Genomic DNA, 19,125 nt, shown 5'->3' with positions numbered 1-19,125 from the left:
CAGCAGCTGCTTGCCGCTGAGTGATGGAGAGGTGTGGGTTGACAGGCAGATACTTTTTTAAAAAAATTGTGTTCTGGAGTCCTTTATAGGTCTACTCTGACCATAGTTTTCTTTCACCGCTGTTGAGTTTCCAGCCTGGGGTTGATTCTGCCACCCACCTGCCTTTTTTCTACAGAAGGCGTGGGTAGACACTAAGTGGTCTGTTGGCCTACATAAGTGAACTGTAACTAGAGCAACTTGGTAAAAATTCCAGGTGTGTGCAAAAACTCTCAAATACATCTTGTGTTTTCATCTGTCCTCGTTCATCACCTGGACTTTGTTACCAACATGGGGGGAAGCTTGAGTGTGGCCTCATATTTTAAGTACACCTCTGTAGGATCAGGTTAGGAAGTGATGCTTTCTTTGGAGCCATTAGCTCTATCACTGCAGCTGTACCTCGCATGTCTGCAAGTATTCATTTTATCTTTTCATTCTTTGTTTTCTTCTCCATATCCTTGTGAAGTTTGTGAAGGTCTGTGTTGTGCCTTTTGCCCCTTCCCTATCGCTCACAATTTTGAAGTCCTTGAGTTCTGTTGTTCAGTGATGCTACTTCTCTGGTCCTCCAGCTCACCTTTATTTATTTTACTCCGTATATATTCATTTCAAATGCTCTTTTGCTTATCTGAGGAGTTACATTCAGGCTATTGTACACACACTAGTATGTTGTAGTCCTAGATGTTGAAAGTAAAGACCCAGTTGGAGTGTGCATAACCTCCTTTAAAATAAGTGCTCATTACAGTCAAACAGCCTATGGAGGTCCTCTTGGATTCATAGAATTAGAGTACTTCCAGGACTCATGTGAACATCTGGAAGCACTGTGTTTTTTTACAGAGGAACTTAGCAGAGTCTGCTATCGATAGTGATTCTAGCTTTCCCTTTGACAACATGGGCATCCATTGCTTGGGTTCCGAATTCAAAGATTTGATGCCATGAAAGCTGGAAATGCGAAGAGCATAACATTATCGCACCATGTGCAACCACTATCCTAAAGCTCCACTAGAAAACTTCAGGTTTTTGGGTATACATTGTCAGTTATAGAAGAGTCATCATTGTGGTTGCCTCAGAAACAGTTGTGTGGCATTTAACTTAAATCTTGTAATAAAAATTGCCTTGCACAGGTGTAGCCCAAGGCTGTCTGGCAGCCCACTAAATGCTCCCTCTGTGGCAACACACCAGCAATTCTGATCCACCAGTATTCTCTCCTACATGCTTCCCCTTCCATTCAGTTCCCCTCTTCTTTTTCACAGAGGAGTAGGAGGAGAATAAGTGTCACAGGAAGCACCCCCTGCCAGTTTTTGTTGCCTGAGGCGATTGCTTCATGGATGGGCTGGCACTGGCCTTACCCTTGTGTCATGCTGCATTTTGCCTAAAATGTGTGTCACAGTTAAAACAAACAAATGTGTTAATCTTGAATAAGGTGTTGCAAGAATCTTATGTTTGCACTGGATTGCTAACTGTATAAATTTGCATGCGATTATGTTTACTATACCATGTATCTGAGTGAAACTCTTTGCTATCTCCTCATAAAGTGTCTTCTGTTGTATGAATGACAGAGAAGTATGTTTGGAAAACTTAGAGGTAGAGGTAAATAGAATACTTGGGTAATCTATAACTGTTCATTTGTGAGAGCCTCTTAGTTGGTCCTTTCCCTGAGGAACTGTGAAGGCAAACTGTCCAAGCTGTATGGTTGACAGACGACCTTTGTGGTCACCAGACCTTTGTGGTCACCAGACAGGAGGCCCAACATTTTTTTTTTTTGCCTTTTCTCCCTAGCTATCTTTTAAAAATTGGACAGAGACATAATACACCAAAATGTGAATGTAATGTTAGGTGAAACAAGCAAGCAGCCTGGGAGAGAGAGCATGGAGTCTATGGACAGAGGCAAAAAGGCCAATCAATGGGAGAAGCAGGGGTCCTAAATGAGGGAGACTGCTGGAAATAGGGTCAAGTGGTAAAGGAGGTGGGTTAAGGCCAGCTGAGAACATGGGAGACAAGTTGGGGCTCCCTGAATAGTTATGAGTATTTTTTCCATACTCGCTATTCATTTGGTCAGCATCTTGCCAGTGTCTTGGTAACATCACTAACATAGGCATATGGTCAAGTTTTAGGACATTGTACTGCTGCCTTAGTTGATATCCTTCACTCCCAGTCCCATCCAGTGTCCCCTGGTCCTGAAACTTAAATGCAAGAGAGGCTAAAGTGTGAGGAGTTGTGCATCTTAGCCTTGCCTGAAAGATATTATGGCTGGTTTGCTATATGTGGCTGGTTTTGTTTAGTAAATTGTATGCTTGGCTAAGTTAGCCAAAGGCACACCTAGAATGATGATCTTCCCAGTTGTTTGGTATTCATAATTGCTTGGTCCCATATATAGCATGAGAGTAAGATTTATTTTGGCGTTTGGATCCTGCTAACAAAATCAAGCATCCTTTGGTCTGCATAGTCAGCATAAAGAATGTAAAATGCAAAAACCTGTTCTGTCGTTCTTTTATTCATTTATATATCTTCCCTACAAATGTTATTTAGAAATCAGATCTCTTCACACTGCCCCCTTCATGAAACCTTTGGCCTACTTTTGTATCCCAGATGAGTGTCAATTATGTTACAGCCACACTATTAAAATGTGTATTTGAAAAAGAGAGCCTACGTTTGGTTTTCCTTTTTGTTGTTGTTGTTGTACAGCCAGTTCATGCCTCCTTGTCTACCCCCTTCTCTCCCTTTTAAGGGTAGCAGTTCAATTTGTAGAAAGTTCAGCTTAGGGAGGATAGCGGAGAAAATGGTAAAGATTGAAGTCTGAAAGCTGAACAAGGCACTGTGATATTTTAAATATTAAAATCTATAAAAGACTTGGTAGGAAGAAAATGAGAAAATTGTTGATGTTGGATTTTGTCATCTAATGTGGTGGTGGTTAGAGAGGAATGGAAAGCAAATGTTCATGTTCCTCTGATGCTAAATAAAATTCTGAAGACAAAAAAGGAATTGTGGCATTTTCTAGATCAGTGACTTTTCAGGGGATTTTTTTAGTGTTCCTTAGAAACCTTTCAGGAGTTCGTTGGGAAGAAAACAGTTCTAATGAACTTGTCAGCTATTCCCAATCCTCTCTACAATACACATCTGCAAGGGACTGTTGAATGTGGTTCTTCCTGGTTTGTGTGTGTAATTGTGAGGTGTTGCATACTTCCCCTGAAGTATATCCCCCAAAATTCCACTCTGACATGCTAGAGGTCCATGGAAGGTGTATCTCTTGCAGATGAGCTAATCTGAAAAGGACTTTCCAAAAAAGAGAGCTTTAAAATTCCTGAGCTGATGAGTTTTTCTTCTAGTGCAGTTGGGGATGTCAAATGATGGAGTAGGAGGGGGTTGGGTGGCCATACACCCATAGTGGCTGTAGGAAGTAGGTCATGCCCTTAAAGTCCAAGAAGTGCAATTCTGGTGAGAAATGGAGTTTAATGGAGACTTTTAAACTAATATTATAAGCAGCAAGTCTTCATTTATCAAATGCCTGCTTAGTTGGCAAACAGTTTCTAAGAAAGTTTAGATTTTGTTCAGCAGTGTAGGACATTGTTCACATTCTAAGGCTGCATTATTCAAATGATTTACTCTAGAGTCTAAGAAATTGCAATAATGGGTCTTGTTGAATGGACAGATGCCCAGGGCATGTGTTATGTCATGCATACTGCAACTGGCAAATGCACAGGCTCAGACTCCAGTATAGATACTCTTTTTTTTTTTAACCATCTGAACTATCCCATGCTAGAATGTATTATTGTAGAATTCAGTCACTCAGTTTCCTGTTTATGTCTTGTACTTGGCACAGAGAAAGGGACACTTTTTAAACTCTGTAATGGACTTTCTGTGAACTATCCTGACAAAATCGGGACAATTGGCAATCCTTTGCAAGTTCATGCAAAAAATTACTGAGCAGGGGTGGGGCAAGGTGGTGGCTTTCTCCATGCACGTCTCCTAAAGCAGTAACTTTCATGCTGATAAGTGTAACAACTTTTAATGGACTTTTGCCTAATGGGAACTCGGCAAAATGCCGCCAAATACATTAGTTCTTATTTGGAAGTGGTACTAGCATTCTAAGACTAGTCTGCTGTTTGTTGAATTGACAAAATGGTGGTGCTCTTGACAAATGTAGTTCAGTCTAAGCAATTTGTCCCAAAACCTTAAGCAATTAGAATAGAAAGGTATGCATCTTGAGATAGCTTGGATGCTCCTGTTCTCTGATCAACACTGTCAACACTGAATGTCAGTGTTTGAATGTCAACACTGAATCATACACTTAATTGTAGCACAATAGGATTGCATTCTTGTGGAACAACTTTGCAAACCCATTCAAGTGAATTACTCCTGCTCATGTGCTTCTGGGTGGTGAATCCACACACTGTCTCATTGCTCACACTGGGCTAGAACTGGCTTTTTATATGCCCAAGGGAACTGTTTGTACTGAGCTTCAGGTATTTGTGGAAACACCAGCCAACCATTGTGATTGATCAGAACAAAAAGAATTAGAGCAGTGGTTCTCAAACTCTCTGGGGGAGTTTGAGAGCCACTAAGACTTTGTGAGGGAGGCGGCGGGGGGAAGGCAGTGACGCGATCCCCAGGATCATGCCGCTCAGGGGGGTTGCAGGGACTGGGATGTACTCACCAGTCCCTGCAGCAGCCTTCCTGGGGTGCGGGGAGCCCTGCGCGAGCACCTGCAGGGCTCCCAGCTGCTTTGAAGTGAAAGTAGAGCGATCACGCCCTACTTCCGGTTTTGCAGTCTGAATACCACTGAATTAGAGGATTTTAACCAGAGAAGGATTTTGTTCAATATTTTGTATGTGTGGAATTTCCAGAGCCGCACATAATGAAAAGAGAGCCCTGAGAAGTGTTGCATTCTGCCCTTGAAGATGACACACTGGGCAGGCCATGCTTGGCATGTAAACATGGTTGGAGAAAGAACCCGTTGGCAGCCTGACAAGGAGATGATTGACAATTTCCTGTTAGCAAAGTAAAAAAGATCAGAGGAATTGCCTTTCAGCCTCTTAACATAAGACATTAGCAAGGCTATTCTGAATGCTTTAGTGGGAAGTGAGATCTGGAGTTGGTCTCAGAAGTTGTTTCTGGCTTCTCTGTCACTTTAAAGGGGAGAAAGATTTCCTCCCAAGTGCTGACTTGGACCCATTTATCTTAGTGAAGACATTAAAAGAACTGAAACAAGACCACAGGACAAATAAATGCCAAAGTACTACGCTATAACTTCCTTAGAATTTTTTTAACATACTTTCAGACCTGGTTTTGAGCTCTCTTCCTTTGCTACTTGTAAGAAATATGCACACAGTTTTGCAAGGGGAAAAAGTCACCCTTAAGCCATTTTACTGAAATTGCTTTTCCCGTATTTATTTGAAACAAAGGGAACTAGTCAGCTGAAGTGGCAGAACACGAAAACTGTGGGGCACTTGTAAACTGGAGGAGCAAGGAAGGAAAACCTCTTAACACAGAGGTTTCTTGGAAAGCCCTTAACTTTCCCTTGGTATAGAAAGCTGCTTTCTGCTGAGGCAGGCCATCGTCCATCTCATCTGCACTGTCTCGCAGTGGTTGCCCTGGGTTTCAGGCAGGGTTTTTCTTACCCGGAAATACATGAACCCAGAGCCTTCTGCATGTTCTGCCACCAAGCTATGGCCCCACCCCATAGTGACTCTCTCCAGGCTGTAGGCTACTTAAAGTAGTAGACCCTGACTTCACTGACTGACATCACTCTTGGGCATGGCTGGCCCAAAGCCTCCTGAGATGGCTGCCCCCCTTATCTGATGTGTCAGCCTCCCACTCTCCTATGTTCTAGTTTAGCACCTTCCTCCCCCCCCCCCCATGCGCCCTCTCCTTCCCTGTCTTACTCTTTTTCAATCCAGGGAGTGGAAGGAGAAGGTGAATCAGTGGAGGCAAGTAAGCTGATGCAGAAGGGTGCCCACACCAACCTGCTGCCTGAGGCGACCACTTCAATTGGCCTCATGCTGCTGTGGGGCATAGGAATGGATCTATGCTATGTCTTGGCCATTGAAGACTCTGAAAATGTTACTCTGGATAACATAGAAGGGGAAACAAGGCAACAGAGCTGCAGATAACCAAACAGATAATAAGCCATGCTCTATTTGATGACTCATGGTGACTCAACCCCAAGGGTATCACTGCAAGGGTGCATCTGTAGCGTAGCCACTGATCTGCCGTTTCGGCTATTGAAGTGGTTAGATTTCCTTCCTCAGAAAATACAGTGGTGAGAGCCATGGGGCTGGGGGAGAGGGAGTTGCAGGATGAACCATTGCTGGACAGAAAGGGACAGTTTTGGGGGGAGTTCCTCTCATCCTTTGGGGGGGGGGAGACATCACATGGAGCACACACCCTCTGTGTACTTTCCTCCAATAAGCTTTCTAGGCACCCATGAGTCTTTCTCCCCCAAGCACTAAAGGAAAGCGGGTGGGAGTGGAGAATGCTAGTTTCATGGCACATGTCTACTCAAAAGAAAGCCTATTGAGTTCAAAGGGACTTATTCTCAGGTAAGCATGGTAATTTAAGAAATCAGGATAAGATTACATCCTTAGTGTCCATGAATTTTAACTTAAAATCTTGGTATAACTTGTTCTGTTTTTGGATCAAAGCCTTTAGAACTCTTTTAGGGTTAAAAAATATGCTTTTTAATGTTTATATGTAGAATTGAATTTATACCATACACTGTTGGCACATGAGAAATGGGGGGGGGGTCAGTGTTAAAACATAAAAAGCTGCCAAATTGGACCCCCAAAAGTTGTGACTGGCTTCTAGATTAAGTTTATCAAACCCTGGCAATTCTTATGTAGTTGTGAACACAGAATGGTTTTGACATTTTAAATGCTAATTCAGGTGCTTAGAGTGTACTTACTGTATAATAAACAAATAGTTGCTTTACTGGTCCACAGTTTTTATTTTTGCTCCAAAATTTTAACATGGAAAACAACTCTTTGACTCAAGATGGAGAGCAGACTTGAAAGAACAGATGTGCACAAGTTGTTTTTTTCCCCAAAGGGTTTTTCCAAAAGAATCCATAAAAGGACAGGTGAAACGTTATATTTGTCTTAAATAGAAGCTTTTGAGTTTCAAAATTTGTTTCTTTGAAATATTTTACACAGACCTGCATTCTCTGCATTCATACTTTGCTATTTTCAGCTTTTAAAAATTCTTCCCAACTTCAGCTGCGCATTCACGAGCCGCTGCTTGGAGTTGAAAGGAAGGTTGTTGCAGCAGAGACTTCTCAGAGCAGACAGAAATGATATTTTAAGAAGTCAGATGGGGTCATTTATTTGCAGTTATGACCATCCACACTTATTTTAGCTGGAATATGCCACCAAAATAGAACACAACAGCTGATGCAACTAAAACTTGCAAAATATTCTGGCAAAATATGTCAAACTTTGTGTAAAAGTATCATAACATCTACTGATATGTATGGTTTCTCTTTCTTGATGTTTAGAAGAAAGCAGGGAGGAAGATAAATAGCCAGTGAATTTAGTCATTAACTGAATCAGATTATTCTATGGCAGTGGTTCTCAAACTGTGGGTCGGAACCCACTTGGTGAGTTGCGAGAAGCTGGCGGCAGCCATCTTGGAAGATGGCACAAGACCTAGGTGACGCCATTTTAGAAGTGGGCAAAGCCTGGGCATCACCATTTTAAACTTCCTGGCATTGAGACGTAACTAAGAGCGGCTTGCACATGCGCAAAGAAAGCAGCGTGCCACTTTTCCCCAGAAAGCATGCTGCTGCCTTCCAGCTGGACCTCCCTCTGCACTTGGAGGCTACCCTCAGGGGGGCCAATCTTGGAGGCTTGGATTGCACTTGGATTGGCACTTGGATTGCACTTGCACTTGGATTGGCTTGGAGGTTTGGATTGTACTTAGAGGCTACCCTCAGGGGGGCCAATCTTGCAGGCTTGGATTGCAGGCAAAGAAGGCTGGGAGAGACATGGACGAGCCAGCCAGGCTTCTCCCCACCAACCTTTGTCAGCTTGGCTGCCTTGATGGGATGGGCTGCCTCAGGGTTGCAAGACAGAGCAGCTCCCCCCCCCCCCCCGCAGCTGGACTGGGCTGGAGAGTGTAGGCGGTGGAGACAGGGCTTGGGTGAGTAGAGGCAGACCCACGTGATCTCCCCTCTTGTGAGCCTGCTTTGAAAGCAGCATCGCCGGCACCCCATTGCCTTTCTCGTCCTCTGCATCACAACCTCTTTCCATCTCTGAAATCAACTGGAAGCCACGATCCTTTCCTACCCTGGCTAGCACGTTCTCTCTTTATATATTTGCTGGGGTGAGGGGGGGATCCCTGGTTTCTTGGCTGCCAAGAGAGCACCCAGGAGGTGGGGGAGGAGGGAGGGCAAGCCTGGCATGTGGGGGGGAGCACCCAAGGAGAGTGCTGCTCCCCCGCTGCTTCTCTGATGTTTACCCTTCCCCTCTTCTTACTTCTCTCTTAGGCTGCAATTCTGTCTACTCTTACCTGGGAGTAAGCCCCATTGCCAATAATGGGAGTCAGTTCTGAGTAGACGTGCTTAGGCTTGGGGGAAATGAGGGGAAGCGTCCCTGCTTCCTTCTGAGGGGGATACTACTGTTTTTATTTCCTTTATTTACAAAAGCTCAAGCTACATCTTGTATTGAGGTGCATGAGTAGGGTGCACTTGTTTCTGGCTAATGCTGAGCACAGTATCAATAGCCACATCAATGTTCGTTAGTTTCAAGCGCAATACAAGAAGTAGCTTGAGATTTTGTAAATAAAGACAGAAATTCAAACAGCAGTAAATAATACACAAATATTTTGATCCAGGTGTTTTAGTTTTTGCTTGATAGCAATGGTAGTGAGGGCAGGGAGAATTGGAAGAAGCTTCTGAGCTGGAATACTGTCTCTTGTCATTTACAGTTTGAGTTTCTAGGCAAGAACTACATCACTTCCAGCTCTGACATCACAGTGATGTCGCTTCCTGTTTGATGATGTCATTTCTGGCTATGACATCACTTTCTGGTTGTTGACATCACTTCCGGTGGGCCCCAGACAGATTTTCATTCTCAGAAGTGGGTCCCGGGCTAAAAAGGGTGAGAACCACTGTTCTGTAGAAATTGGGTACTTTCTATGTAGGATAAGAACTCTTGTTATACATCTAAGAACAGCAAATGGATTGAAACGTGGAAAAATTTGTGTAGGCAATTTTTGTGCTTTATGCATGGGCTCCTATGGATTGAAACGTGGAAAAATTTGTGTAGGCAATTTTTGTGCTTTATGCATGGGCTCCTATGCAAGGTTCCCAACCCAGTTTAATGTGCGTAATTATGTGTACGTTGCTATTCTGGAGTCCACAATGTTTGCCTAGTAGTCAAGTTGAAACTTTTGGTCTCCAGGGCCCTGCCCCCCTCTGGACTTCACGCCGTATCTCCACACAGGATCAGAAATGATCCACAGTTCCCCCTTCTTTTGTAGCTCCAAGTGTGGAACTGGGAAGGGGGAAGCGTTGTCGGCTTATGTTGTTTAGCCACTGCATCATCAAGGCACGTTGACAGTGCAGGACCAGCCTAGCCACTGTGATTATGACAAGTCCTTAGTCTTCCTCCTGAAGTTGGGAGAAATTTGGAGTGCAAATGTGTCATGCTGATTGCTCTTCTTTCCAGCTTGTGGCCTACAGTAGTCTGAATTGTATGAATGTATGGGTAGGGTTGGTGGAGGTTTGGACTGCATATGGAGTGTAGTTTATAACACTTTAAATGCAATAAATACACCTCTGTTTCATTTCTTGCAAACTTAGAAGGTAATTCATGTAATCCTGTCTCTGGGGCTGAAAGTACACAATACACACATAATATGGCTAAACCCCTCAGAATGGCTTCCTTACAATGAATTCTTATAACAATTTAGGATTGTGTTTTCCCCCATTCACACCAGCAATTGGCAATTACGTGGTGCACAGAAATTTGTGACATCATCATGACACGAGTTAAGTGCTAACATGGAAAAGGAGATTGCTGCTGTTGATAGCATCTCTGTCACACGCAATGATTTGGCCTATAGTGGAAGATTTACACAATGTCTGTGGTAAATGTAACAGCCCAAGCCTTGAGAATTCCATAACTATGTGTGAACATTATACTAGTTTTTAGTGTGTCATCAAATTTAAAAAAAAAAAAATTAACTCTTTGAAACACCAAAAAAGTTTGTAATCCAGCACGGGGGAGAGGAGTCGCATCTGTGTGTGTATCTAAAGGAGATATCAGGATTATGTCCAGAATGTACAAAAGTAAAGTTGTATTGCTTACTTTCTTTTTTCTCATGTGTTTTAATAACAGAATGCTACAGACAGCTCTTCTAATTCCTCGCAGAAGAGGGAGCAGCCATTGCGAACACTAGCATCTCCACCATCCTGTGAGCATCACAGAATTTGCACTCGAGGACATATCCATGACCAGTTTAGCTCCGACCACTACCATCTAGAACAAGTGAGCTTCTTTTACTCTTTTAACATTGATTTCTAGTGTTCCGTCTGTCCAGTGTATACAATTCCATAAGCACCGAGGCTTGGAAGCTTTTTGATGGGATTCTTAGTCTTCCCAAAAAATTGACTGGCCTTCAAGAATCAGGCCAATGACTTCTCCTGGCAGGTTGGTGTATGCCAGTTGCCTAGGCACAAATGCAGTAATGTAAAGCAAGGATTCATAACTGGGGCTATCCATACCCCTTGGGGGTAAGGGGAACCAAGTGATGGGAGTATGGGACTCGATCTCTGCACAAAAGTGAAACAGCAAATTGCTAGGTTAGATTATTAACTATCACCATTATTGGTATGGGTGAGGTGTTCTGTTCCTAGCTATCCATATGTAAATTAAAACCAAGCTGTTGACATGTTTTGAAGTCATACTGGTACCCAATAGGATTGGTGATGATGGTTTTGACACTCTGGCAAAAAGTGGTATGGGGACGCACTGGGCAATCCATTCGTGTAATCACGAAAAGGTTAAAAACGGCTAACTTAAGGAATGTTTTGTAAATAGAACCTAGCTGGCACATCCTTTTACCCACCCCAAAATGTGATTCTTATTGCATGTTTCTGGGTAAGAATTGTTTGGAAAAAGTTGGCATAAGCCATACTGTTCCAAAATACAGCTAGCAGAAGCTGGCAGGAATTACCACAGGTGCCGTAGCACCTTTTCAGCTGCTACCGCCACAGGAATCACGGCTACCTGTATCTGTTTTCACCTTGCTGTTCCTTTAGGCAATGCTTTTCCTGGATATGGTTGGAATTGAGTACATGGATAGGGAGAAAGCATATGGGTTGCAAATATGAATCATTTTGAGTTGGCTTTGCTCTGCTCTTATACTTTACTATGTGAACTTTCAGCTGCATCTGCTTTGGTTACGTGGATTAGTGCATCTATTGGCTCTTCTATTAAAACCAAAGATAGTTTTACTGGCGTATTTCTAATCTTCAAATGAATAAAGCAGTGGTTTTCAAACTTGTGGTGCCCTTCTTTTACAGTAGCCTTTTCTTCCCAGCTGTCCCAGGCACTGCCATCTTGGATTGTGCAAGATCTTGTATGATCCAAGATGTTGGCACCCAAGAGAACCATGGAAATGGGCACCACCGTCTTGGTTTGCATGATTCTTGCAAGATCTTGTGCAATCCAAGATAGTGGTGCCCAGGAGAGCCAGAAGAAGCAGCTGCCAGGGACTAGAATAAAAGGTTGCTTCCTTCTGCCTTGGCTGCTTTAACACGCTGATCAGTGACAGCACAGTACTAATGGGGCCTCTGCTTACTGGGCAAAAAGGCACCTTTAAAGTGGTGTCCTCTTATATTTAGCGGGGAGAAGGCAAAGAAAGAAAGGGTGCCTCTCTTCACCCCAATGTGGCATTTTTTCTAGTGGTGGTTCCTGGTGTCTAGTGCATTTTTTAGGATTATGAGCACTTTGGGGTCAGGGAACCATTTATTGATTTACCGTATTTTTCGCTCTATAAGACGCACTTCCCCCCCAAAAAAGTGGGGGGGGGAGTGTGTGCGTCTTATGGAGCAAATACTGGGGGCAAGGTCCGCACTGGGGGCAAGGTCCTCATTTGCACAGGCACCACAGGGGGAGGGCAGGTGGAGAACAAAGGGGGCAAGGTCCGCACCAAGGGCAAGGTCCTCGTTTGCACAGGCGCCACAGGGGGAGGGCAGGCAGAGAACAAAAGGGGCAAGGTCCACACCGGGGGCAAGGTTAAGTTTTCCTCCTCTAAACACTAGGTGCGTCTTATGGAGCAAAAAATACAGTATTTTGCTGTGTAAACTGCTTTGTATATTACTCCTATTGAAATATAAATATTCTTAGTAATAAGGCCTCGATTTTGTGTGTGTGTGTCCCAATCAGACAGCATATTTAAAACTTTCCAAAGGGTGTACTGTTGGTTGCGTTCAAAATGGCATCAAACCCCAGTGTTGAAAATTTTTTTTTGTTTGTGTATGTTAATTCTCCAGCAGTCACTCCCAAGATCGTATCGACATGTCAGCTTTCCAGATGATGACGAGGAAATTGTGCGGATTAATCCACGGGAAAAGATCTGGGTGACGGGTTACGAGGACTACCGCCACACCCCTATGCGGGGAAAGTACATTGATCCAGATGATGGGGACTCGTATGTGCAATTTGCCAAAAGTGAGGCCTCAAAACATGATTACAATTATCCTTATGTTGGCAACTCTGACTTTGACCCAGGCGAAGATATCAAAGGTGCTGTGGTAAAGACTCAGCCTTCCCGGGGTAAATGGCAGCGGAGAAAAGAAGATGGCGAGAGGTCACGATGTGTCTATTGCAGGGACATGTTCAATCATGAGGAAAACAGACGAGGCCAGTGCCAGGATGCTCCGGACAGAGTAAGAAGCTGCATCCGCCAAGTCAGCTGTATGTGGTGCGCGGACAGTATGCTCTATCACTGTATGTCTGATCCAGAAGGAGACTATATAGACCCTTGTTCTTGTGATACCAGTGATGAAAAGTTTTGCCTCCGGTGGTTGGCCCTAATCGCCTTGTCTTTTATTGCCCCATGTATGTGCTGTTACTTGCCCCTCCGGGCTTGTTACCACTGTGGGGTCATGTGCAGGTGCTGTGGCGGAAAACACAAAGCAGCTGGATGACATTACTCAAAGCTTGTGAAGTACTTTTCCATTTTCCCTGTAGCTAAGGAGCACCTTGGTCTGGAGCATTCTCGCATCTTATGTACATCTTGACACAGCCCAGGGAGCCTGACAGAATTCAGAAATCAGTTGGCTCATTCTTTTTCCTCCCACTTGGCTGCTATGCATTGATTGCTCACTGGGTTTAACAGACTAATGTGCAGCATAGACTTTTGTATTAATCTGTAATCCAAGCAGAATGTCCTGTACATGTTTATACCTTCCCCCTCCCTTGCTGAAAGGAGACAGTTATGTGAATGGTTGAGTGTGGTTGGACTTCAAAACATCTCAAGGTTCTGGGCTTGGCAAGCTACTGACACATGAGGAAGGTTGGTGTAATGGATTAAATTCCCCACTTTAGAGTATTGTTGGGTGTGTGTGTGTGTGTGTGTGTGTGTGTACAGAATGTGTGCTAGTGACAAATGTGTACCATGACACAGTATTGCTGACAATCCTTTATTGAAAGAATTTACGCAAACTGCAGTTTCTTCTTAAGGGTCCGTTGTCATTTCTGTTGACAGTTGCTTTGGATGATTTCTCTGTTTTTCAAGCAATCCAGTGAAATGTGAGAAATGAGCCTTAGTATCACTGAATGTCGTGAGTCCGAGAACTCTTGTTTCAGACCAATTTTACACCAGAAAGGAAGACTTTATGTGTCTTTTCCTCCTCCCCACCACTTATCCTTTCCTTTCCAAATAACTTTGGATAATACAGCTTTTGTGTTGGTGTTCTACACAATGGAAATAGATTTTACTCTGCACTGTTCCCATATTTTAAAAAAAGGGCAGCTTCACATGATATAAAATTAGCACATGTACTTCTGATGTCTTCTAATGTGAAAGAGGGAACCTTGATTTTTTTCTTTTAACCATGTATACAGTGTGTATACTAGGAATGGTGGACAATTCTGCCCCAACCAGAATCTGGAGCAGAAGCATTTCTGGAATGGATCCGTGGTCCCCCTGCTTTCTAGCAGGTTCTAGGCTGGTCAGAAATACATGAAAACCTTGATTGAAAGGAGTGGGAGGTCGTTTTTATGTCTTTCTTTTAGCCTGCAATCTCATGAAGGTTGATCTTCCACTCATGCACTTGCTTTCCATGAAGAGAAAATTAGGGGTTTTTTTTGGGGGGGGGGGGGGTTAAAATTCTGTCCTGCCTACATTTGAGATGGATACCATAAGATGTAAGGGTGGATCTTGTGCAACCAAGAGTTTTGCTCAAGAAGCCACATCACTACTTCTGACCAACTCCCAAAATGCGGACAGCAGCATAATTTATTGCCTCTTCTACTATCTTCATCCTTTTACTTGCCTCATGAGAAGCACCCATAAGATTTCAAAAACTGCATTATTTGAAACTGATAGGTATTTCCCAGCTCTCTCTACATCTACTCCAGAGAAGTCTGGTGCAACTTATCAGTCTGGTTAGTTTCACTGGGCTTGTCCAGATGAGCTGAAGAGGTGGGGAATGAAAACCTGTGGTAGGAAATTGACCATGTGTGTTTAAACATTTCTGTGTGTTCCAGCATTGCCTCAATCCCAAATAAATAAATGATGACATTGACTGACTAGGACAGGGGTGTCCGATATGGCCTGCAGAAATTCTTTATCAGCTAGTCAAGAGAACTCTGCCTCCTACCAGCTATCTGAATTGGGAGGAAATACGTACTTCAGTTGTATTGGTGCTCTTTAACATTTTAATATCACTGTGTACCCAATTCGTACCCTCATTCTTTAAAAAAACTCCAGCTGGAGTTGGAGTTGGCAATGCTACACACACATACCACCTCTCGCTCTGACAGTAACAATACCCTGAGACACCACCTGGAATATGACTTCTTAATTTTCACTTGAGATTCAGTGTGATAATGACTAAGAAGCCACACGCATCCCTCACCATGATAAACCATGCCAGGTATGACAGGGTCAACCATAGTCCCTGAATGTACTACATGTGATCTTGTGAGATGAAGGCAAGATGGTATATTCCTCTCATTGTAGCACTTCTACAACAGTAGTGTAGTGCTCTAATGAGGGATAGTTTTGTGTGTTTTGTTGAAAACCCTCTGCCTACATTTATGGCTGTCAGATGCAAGGGTAATGCAAAGTTGAGTTTTGCGCACCACCTCAGCCTAGACAGTTTTAGGGGTTAGATTGTGCAGTAAATTTTGGAAGCCATGCTAGAATTAATAATCCACTCTGGAGTTTTGACAGAACTAAGTGAATCATTTGTATATCTTACAAAAAAGTGGGACAAAAATGTTGACAAATAAAATTCTACCAAAACTCAGCACAATAGAACCAGATGGTTCTGCCCATCCCTAATGTGTATATATGCCATCTTGGGAAGCCTTTTTGGCCTTGTATTTATGTGGCAAGTAGATGCAGTCTAAAAAGGGCACATATTCCCTTGCATGATACTGGATATTTGCAGCTTATGCACCGTCCAGCCAAAGTTAAGCATAAAAACACACGGGAAGCCCTGCTGCATGAGCAAGTGCGTCTATCAGGATTCGGATTCCAGCATTAGTCAGAGAGAAGCTTCCAGAAATCCATCAAGTCCAGCCGCCTTTTGCATTATTATTCAGAGGTACACTGCCTCCCTTTTAGCCATCACTATGGATTCATAGACTTCTGTGAGTTTATATAATCCAAAAAGCCATTTAAGACATTGGCCATCGCCTTATCTGGTAGTAGCAAATGTCAAAAATTAAGCCTTGTTGGGGGGGGGGGATATTGTTAGTCTTGAATCTGCTGCCAGTAGCTTCCTTTGGGCTGCACTGAGCTTTAGTATTACATCGGAGAGGAACATTTTTCTCTCCATGCCATCCATTACTTTATAAAACTCTTATGCGACTGCCCTTAGTTGTCTTGTCTTAACTACCATAAAGCTCTGAACACTTTATCATTTCTTCATGTGAAAGGCGTGCCAACACCTTGATCATCCTGACTGTCCATTGTCTATACCTTTTCCAGGTCCATTATACCCTTGTTTTGAGAGAGGGCAATCAGGCCATTATTCCAAATGCATCCGCACCATAGAGTTACAGTGCAATGTGTTGCAGAATTGTCTCATTTTAGCCCTTTTCTCAATATCCTTGTATGGAATTAGCCTTTCCTCCCACACAGTCACGGCATACCATATTGTATTTCCATTCTGTTGTCCACCATAACCTTAAGCTCACGTTGTTGATGATTGCAACGGGTTGATTATGTATCACTTGAATGTTTTGCTCCAATGTGCATCACTTCACAATTTCACTTTGAAGTTACTTTGGTGGAAGATCTAAGCATGTGCTTAGCACACCTATTGAACTCAGTGGGACTTGCTCCTGAGCATGTCTGAACAGGATCGTAGCCTTAACTCTGATTGGAATATGCCCTAATTTAGTAACATACAAAGCAGCCCTAAGAAACGGAGATTTCCTCCAAAATAATTCTACTTGTTATGCAAAGAATCTTTAAAATAAACAGCCTGTTTTGCAAAGGTGGTGGATACATTTTAAAATTTTTATATATAGAAGTGAGCATGAAAATTACGCGTCACGGTTAATACATTAAAATAATCCCTTGACCCCCAATATAACTTCATAAATTCAAACTACCAAGGCACTATCCAAACATTTGTATACTGAGGCAATGGGAGAAGTGGGAGAAATATTCGAAACCACATTGCCATGGTGGAAACAATGATTTTGTATTAATCAAATTTCTGGGCAGTTCAGATAATGGAGTTTTTACTGTGCATAGTTCAGAAAGATCTTGATGTCGCTCCCTCTTTTATTTCCCAAGCCTTGGACCTGCAAAGCAGATGTGCTTGCACTGTGAACAAGAATAATTTCCAGTGGAATCATGCCCATCTGAAAACTTCCTATGTCTCCCGTTCAGTGCTGAAATGCACGGATGGAAGCACAGAAAGTACCAAGGGAAAAAATGTAGTATGGTGTTACAGGGTTTTCCACTCTGTGGCCTGTGCTGACCCCAAAGTTGCTGTCTGCTGTGCAGACTACAGGATCAACCTGGGATCAGCATGGGGCTATGGTTTTCAGCTCTCAAATGCACTGAACCAGCATAGATGGGATCTGACAAGAAAACAAACAAGAATGGCATACTTTGGGTCAGAGCAAGATAAATCCCAGGCACCTGGATACCCTGGTGCCTTGAAATTAGATGCTAGGAACTTGAAGTACTTTTCAAGTCCTGCCCTAAGTGAGGGACAGATTCTGTTGAAATTAGTAGGAACCCTCAAAATTGAAGACATGTTGACTTGCAGTAGAACATGGTAGTGCATTGAGCATGCAGGCTTTGCAGGATCTGTACCTAACAGGCTTCTATATTTGGTTGAGAAAACACGTACAGCAGGGTGAACTGAAACTTTAATCTTGCGTGGGTTTTAATTTTATTCTGTTTCGTTAAAAAGCCATGTCTTGGTGTACAAGGCTTGTAATTAGCTGGGGAAATAATATTTTTCTAATATATGACATAGAATAACAAAATAATTTTTATTCAAAGGAATAATGTAGAGCAGTTTAGCTATAATATAGCATAGTACAATCTGAATATTCCGAGGCAGCTAGGCACTGGCTTGTGAGAACTGGCACTGCTGTTCCTGCCATAATGTCTTTCTGCAGTCAATTGCCAGTGAATGCATGCCCTTGCCCTCTCCCTCCTCTTTATTGCACGTTGACATGAGTCTTAAAGGAAAAAGGAACTTTAGATTTTATTTTGCCAAATAGATACATAGTGACATGCGCGTCACTCCTATCATGTGAAATGGGCCAGCAGCTCCTTCCAGGAGTGTCATAGCTTTTATCACATTAAACCACATATGCAATTGTGTGTGATGTTATGGTCTCATCCTGATGCTTGAGCATATCTGAACATAGTTCAGGCACTACCTTTGTGATTTTTATTTTTTGGACCGTCTTGCTTTGGCACATTGCAATATGCGCTGGGCCAATCTGAAAACTTTAGGCCAGGATCCATTTGGCACATGGCGCTTGTGAGGCTGTTCACCAAACGCAGATCCTGCACTCAGCCCACTTGCCTCCCGACAAGTCACTCCTGAGACTCAGGAGAACTTCAATGCAGTATAGAAACAATAAGAGGGAACCTAAGTGAGATGTGGGTGTCTGTGTGGAAACACTTGGGTGTGCCTGAAAGATGTTTAGTGGGCCTCACACATTGCTTTTGCAGTGTAGCTCCTTCCAAGACTGCAAATCCAAGCCCTGTGGAAGGAGTTATAGCATGAGCATCTCCCACATGGCCTGAAACTCCACATATTACCTTTGCAACATAGAGAAGAACAGCATCGCAATAGACCCATTATTTAAAAGGGAAGGAAGGAGCCCCAAACGGATCATCCTCGCATCAGGCAGCATAAGGTGGTAGACTTTTGGACAGCACCACTTCAGATTGCAGGTATGCTGTTTTTTTGCTACTGGCAGTTTAATCCAGTAGCAAAGTTTCTTAAAATAAAACCCCGTTCTTATAGAAAGCTAGCATGTTGTAGAGACTTACATCAGCCTGCTGTCTGACGTACTAGTTTCTTATGCAATGAGCTAAATTATGTGAGTATTCAAAAAATGCAATCTCCTGACTGCAGTCTGTAGTGGTACAATCCAGAATCCCACTATCTCTGATTCTGCCCATTGTGCAGATTGGCTCAACAATCTCTGTTGTTTATATCCAGTATTCAAGTTTTGGGATTTGCCTGTAACATACACACACATATATATGATGTAGACTTCAATGTTGTTGCAAATTGTTAAGTTCTAACACTCATAGAAATTGAATGCTGAATGGTAAGGGAAGATCTTCATATTATTTTTTATTCTTGATAAACTCATGGGAAGAATAAATATTTCTGTTCCTGATTGCAAATGACAAATCTCTCAAGGGTGA

At 42.9% G+C, this 19,125-nt stretch overlaps 1 protein-coding gene across 3 annotated transcripts in view; it reads left to right on the top strand.

Annotated features, from left to right (window-relative positions):
* Positions 1 to 14,239, top strand: part of SPRED2 (sprouty related EVH1 domain containing 2) — a 78,785-nt gene extending 64,546 nt beyond the window's left edge. For 2 of the 3 annotated variants that reach the window (XM_066638308.1, XM_066638325.1), the window contains exons 5-6: positions 10,368 to 10,517; positions 12,527 to 14,239. In XM_066638308.1, the coding sequence (XP_066494405.1) occupies positions 10,368 to 10,517; positions 12,527 to 13,183 (807 nt within the window). In that variant the 3' untranslated portion in view covers positions 13,184 to 14,239. The remainder of the gene's footprint in view (positions 1 to 10,367; positions 10,518 to 12,526) is intronic. The other variant, XM_066638316.1, reaches the window with a different exon arrangement.
* Positions 14,240 to 19,125: the final 4,886 nt, after the last annotated feature.

This window comes from Tiliqua scincoides, chromosome 1 (genome assembly GCF_035046505.1).
Source record: "Tiliqua scincoides isolate rTilSci1 chromosome 1, rTilSci1.hap2, whole genome shotgun sequence".
Lineage (NCBI taxonomy): Eukaryota > Metazoa > Chordata > Lepidosauria > Squamata > Scincidae > Tiliqua > Tiliqua scincoides.
The sequence above is the reverse complement of the archived record's forward strand: the minus strand, read 5'-3'. Positions and strand labels throughout refer to the sequence as shown.